Source organism: Acyrthosiphon pisum, unplaced genomic scaffold (assembly GCF_005508785.2).
Source record: "Acyrthosiphon pisum isolate AL4f unplaced genomic scaffold, pea_aphid_22Mar2018_4r6ur Scaffold_21407;HRSCAF=23902, whole genome shotgun sequence".
Taxonomy (NCBI): Eukaryota; Metazoa; Arthropoda; class Insecta; order Hemiptera; family Aphididae; genus Acyrthosiphon; species Acyrthosiphon pisum.
In genome coordinates, this window is record NW_021770871.1 from 108,888 (window position 1) to 114,304 (window position 5,417).

At 27.0% G+C, this 5,417-nt stretch overlaps 1 protein-coding gene across 1 annotated transcript; it reads right to left on the reverse strand.

The window, feature by feature from the left end:
• Positions 1-768: 768 nt before the first annotated feature.
• On the reverse strand, positions 769-3,805 carry LOC107885092. The gene is made up of 13 exons (XM_016808524.2): positions 3,779-3,805; positions 3,152-3,338; positions 2,929-3,064; positions 2,694-2,785; positions 2,554-2,613; positions 2,403-2,471; positions 2,266-2,334; positions 2,115-2,180; positions 1,950-2,006; positions 1,635-1,861; positions 1,404-1,563; positions 1,225-1,332; positions 769-870 (listed from the first exon to the last, which is right to left on the reverse strand). The coding sequence occupies exons 1-13, from the start codon at positions 3,803-3,805 to the stop codon at positions 842-844; spliced, it is 1,287 nt and encodes a 428-aa protein (XP_016664013.2). The 3' UTR covers positions 769-841.
• Between the last annotated feature and the right edge of the window lie 1,612 nt (positions 3,806-5,417).

Genomic DNA, 5,417 nt, shown 5'->3' on the forward strand with positions numbered 1-5,417 from the left:
CCTCATTACATGAATTGCATCCTACAGTGGAATTAAAACTTTTAACATTTAATAAAAAACTCTTGGCTGGCGCATCACAAATCACTTGATCAATATTTACACTTAGTAGTTTATTATTTATTGATATTCCCCTATTAATCAAATCTAAAGCTTCTTCAATAAACAAATTTAAAAAATCTTCAATGGACTCTGGTTTTTTCTCTGAACTATAATAAATACCAACTGCAAAAACTAAAAAACGTATTTGAGGTACATTAGTTACAGAGCAAAGAATTGGCCAAAATGTCTTTTGAGCTTTTAGCTAAATGGCAATCCATCTATATTAAAGCCTAAATTAATTTCATTTATATTTGTCAACAAATGTTTATTGAAGTTTAATAGGGGAGACAACATTTTTTCCAAGCCCAAATGAATATATGTTCCTGGTTGTATGTGTATTATATTATGTGTTCTTGGGGTATTCATCAAAGTTCTCACATCCTTCGGTAAATCTAACCCTTCTGTTCTTAATATACCTAATAAACTATTTACACTATTTTTAGATACATTATACTCCAATACCCATTGTTGTAGTTTTTCTTTAATAGTAGGTGTTTTCACAAAGTTATTAGACAAACTTTGATTTGATCCGGAAAAAGAAGTTAGATTTAAATTTGATTCAGAACACGAATATAACTGATCAAATGTAAAACTTTCAAAAATCGTATTTTGAGGTTGAACATTTGTCTCTGAACTATTTAAAGAAACAGTAGGTATTTCAGATGTACATACTTCTTCATACGGGCTGATGTTCATTTGTTCTGTCATTAACTTGCGTTTAAAATGTCTTAAAGACATGGTTTCAATTGTGGTCCTTTTTTTTCGAGGAATCTATAACAAAATAAAATACATACCCAAATAGTAAAGAAAGAAATACACAGCGGGAAAAGCAAAACCACATTTTGGGAGCTTTTAATTCTTGTGGACATTTTTTAAATAGAACAGAATAATTTTTTCCATAATATTTGATGGGGAGAGGTGGGTTTGTTATGAACCACCCAAAACTTTACAACTGACAATACATATTTTTAAGTTGAGAAATTCATTTTGAATAATGATAACAAATCTATCCTAATATAGTACTAAAATAATTGTTCTATTAGGTATACGATAAGGTAATGATAAGTAGCTAGATAAACTCTAACACTAATCAAAGCATTGTTGAAATAGTTTGAATTACATTACCGTTATCTGTAATGTCTCTCTTCAAACGCTGTGCAGCATGCCTAAACCAGTCTGTTATGAATATTTCGAAGGAGTTCTCATCATTTTGAAAAATGCCAATACAAATGTCTAAAAAATATAGTGTAAATTAAGAATACTGAGAAACAGTATTACTAAGTAATTGTATATGGAAAAATTACTTTTCATTGTCTTAATCATTTCGAGTCCATCAAGGCGACAATCGTTTTTAAAACCTGTCCATGAACAATGGGAAGCAAGTTGGTTTGAAAATAATTTGGTCAAAACTCGTTTTACAAAATGCTTCACATTCGTTCCGCCGATAGAGGTAATTAAATTTACCTAAAATAAAATAAATATTAATTGCTTAAGAAAAGTATCAATAATAATATCAACATATTCAGTATTTTTACCAATTTTGATTTGAATTCATTGTCAGTTTTTAATTTTTCTTCTAAATCTTTTAATGCTTCCAATTCTTTCAAAGGAAAATAATTTAAAAAATTGGTATCGACTGTTGTTAATGGCACACTGTTTGTTTGGTTTTTTTGAAGAATATTTAATATAATGTCCAATTTTTTATCAATTCTCTCCATGTACAAAGTATTTGCTGACGTTACCTTTTCCATTTTATTATAATCTATGTCGACATGTTTATAAATTATAACAGGAACAATATTATTTAAGGTGCTTTCATAATATTTATAAAAATTAATTAACCGAAATACCTGCAGAATTAATATCATGTTTAGAATTTTTGGTGGGCCAATAACTTGAAATGTCTGCTAAGAAAAAAATAGGTAATGTTATTTATTAACACAAAATACACTATAAATTACAGTTATAAATATTGTCATTAGTATACATAATGGATTCATTATTAGAATTTTTACCTGTTTTATTAATTATGTTGTCATAATTTTGATTAGACAAGGAAGATGAACAATTTTGTCCTTGAACTAAATTAAATCATAAATGGCACATTTTAGAGTTTTAGTTGGTTAACAGCACATTAAATTAACATAGAATATTTTTATTAATCACCTATGTTGTTAGCTGCAATAGTACTACTTGTAGAGGATAAAAATAATGATACGTCAACAGCTAAATCATCTATTTTGTAATAAAAAATATAACAATTGGACAAAGTTACAATACACAAAAAAAAGTTATTATTTCACCTGTATTGTTATTTGCAATAGGATCAACTTTATGAGTTGTAGAGGGTGAATAGATTGCAGTTTCTTGTACTAAATTGAAATATAAATAATTTATTCTTCTCAATTACTCTAATAATAGTCACAATGTATAATATATAATATATTTAATTACCTGTGTCATGTGATAGGTTTGGTGGTATTCCATCCATATTATACAATATATTGACAGCATCTATAATATAGACATACAATTATAATAAAATAAACAGAATAAACATATAAATATAAGTAATTGAAATAGATATTCCATACCTGATACATTATTGATACCAACATTTTGTGTTGTTTTCAAAATACTGAGAGGTTCAGTATCACTATCGGAACCTAGAAAATTATAAATATAACTTGCATTGTGAATTAAAATAGTTCATATTTAAACTAATAAAAAGTTGCATAATTAATTTTATAAATGTATTATTAATCAAATTTTATCTTAAAAACATAAAATGTTATCCCATATAAAGAAGGTACAAAAATAAATTTATACATACTATCATCATTAGATTTATGGAAAGTTTTTAATATTTTTCTCCTATTTTCTTGTCCCATATCACCTATATCAGTTTCCCCACCTGATGTTAGATAAATTTCAACTTCTCTTGAAGCAGCATCTTCATAATTATCTTAAATGTAATTGATTGATAAGGTACATACCAAAATAAATACAGTTTAAAATATAAAAATGAAACACTTAATATATCTATACCTACCATAGCGTTCAACAACTCTAACTGGATGAGATGTCCATTTAGAAGTAGGCAATGCAGCATTTCTCAACATTGTGGGGGATACTTTCATATTAGGCCACTTGCAATAGTATGAATCACCACATTTTGACAGCCAATTCATAGGAATGACCGAATACTTATGTTCTTTTGGAAAATATCCAATAATCCACTAAAAGATATTGATTATGTGGTACAAGTCCACGAAAAAATCATTAAAGACACATTATTTTATTAAAACATGCATTTACCTATAAATTATTTAGCTTTGTACATTCTTATAATATAGTATTTTATACCTATTATATTATGCAATTAGGTATTAATATTATATAAATACAAAATTATATAGCTACCTAACTACGTATACCTCAATAGAACGAAATCATAATACCTAAATAAATAAATAATAATAGCAATAGGTGTTAATGTAAAATATCAATATGTAAAGCAGGTTGTATGTATTGCTATTGACTATCTAACCTCTATATAATTATAATGAAATAAATAAATAATAAATTAGTAATTAATAATAAAATATAGATTATTTTACATAGAATAGTGTGTTGGTTATCATAATAGAAAATATATAAAAATATACAACATAGGTACCTGTGATGGTGAACTTGTTCCTTCCATACTTCAATAAACAATTATCGATTTATCAAATTGTATTAATACCTATTAATTAATATTTATTAGTAAATATATAAGTATATAGGTAACACTAGAGATAACATAAGATGAAATTTAAATTATGGCCATGGATAACTCGACGTTAGTAAGTCGCATTGAGGTCTGTTCGACCATGTAAAATGTTTCAATAATAAAAAAACGTTTCATACACTTTTATAAATATTATTTAAACAAATAATTATTTCAAACAATTTTTACAATTTATATGGGTAATATAGTTAAAAAAAGTTACTTCTGAGGTTACTTCCTTATTATTTAGGTAAAGAATATTAATAATAATAAAAAAAAAAGAATGTAGGTACCTACGAATTATATGGAGTCTCATGGACCGCAATTTGAAGTTTTCAAAAACACTCTTGGCAGCCAAATTGTTAAATTTATTTTATTATTATAGTATTTTTAATAATATGAGTAAAAAGTAATTGAGCATCAATGACTGAAATAAAAAACGTTTTAATCAAGATGTAAAAAAAGTTGGATAATTTTCACCATATCGAGACTAACGTCGAGTTAAATATTATTAACACAATATTATATAGGTACTAAAATCAATATTAAATAAGTACTTACGTATTTAACTATATTTGGCTAGGTATAATAGTAATGCTTATTAGAATTTAGCATCCGGAACACACTGCACAATATAAATAATATGTAATTGGAAAATCTTAGGAAGGTACCATTACAAAATCCGTTTGACTAAGTCGTTTTTATAAACAGCGGTAACTATTGGCATTTAGCATCCGCGGAACACACTGCACAATATAAATATGTAATTGGAAAATCTTAAAAAGGTACCGTTACAAAAGTCTTCATATAAACAGCGGTAACTAGGAAGATGACGAGAAAATGTGAAATATGAAAGACACTGGAAAATTGGACATCGGCAGACGGCAATCGGGCAATATAATATTATGAATTTAATATTTATGATAAAACCGTTATAATGCGTATAGACTATAGTTGCAAAATAATAAGAGCGACGTACGTACGACGCGCCGCGGTGAGCGAGCCGGCGACGCCACGGCCTACTGGATAAACCCGTGAACATATAATAATATATGGTTATTTTTAGTTTTCATATTATCAAAGTGATGTTTATGCTACTACTATGTGCAGTTACATTATTAAATCACAAATGTTATACATTTGCACTTCTGAGGAACGTAACTTCTTAACTACCCAGGGACATTAAAATATACTCATCTCTAGAAATGTTTTGAAATAAACTACTAATTATTATTGATCTATAGTATGTTATACAGTAGTTATATTTTGGAACTAAAATTACACAAATTGTGTACATCCTGACAACAAATATTAAATGTTTACACGAGAGGTCACATTTGAGATGATAAAATCATCTTCTATGAGATGTAATATTAATCCTGTGGTACAGTGGGATATGTGTTATTTATTATTATTCTTATTTTTTTTTTTTTTTGAAAAATTAGACAACCCGTCAGTATTATAGGTACAATAAGTTACAGTTACAGTAAGGTTTAAACTTTAAACTTAAACAAAAAAAAAAATTCCAGTGGTAAAATTAGAAAAC

Bases quoted from the DNA above. Each gene is read 5' to 3' on its own strand.
- LOC107885092 (XM_016808524.2), bottom strand. From the start codon at position 3,805: ATGGAAGGAACAAGTTCACCATCACAG. The intron at 1,564-1,634 runs GTAAAAATACTG...ATTTTATTTTAG, and splicing joins ATGAATTCAAATCAAAATTG to GTAAATTTAATTACCTCTAT. The intron at 1,333-1,403 runs GTAATTTTTCCA...TATATTTTTTAG, and splicing joins AATGATTAAGACAATGAAAA to ACATTTGTATTGGCATTTTT.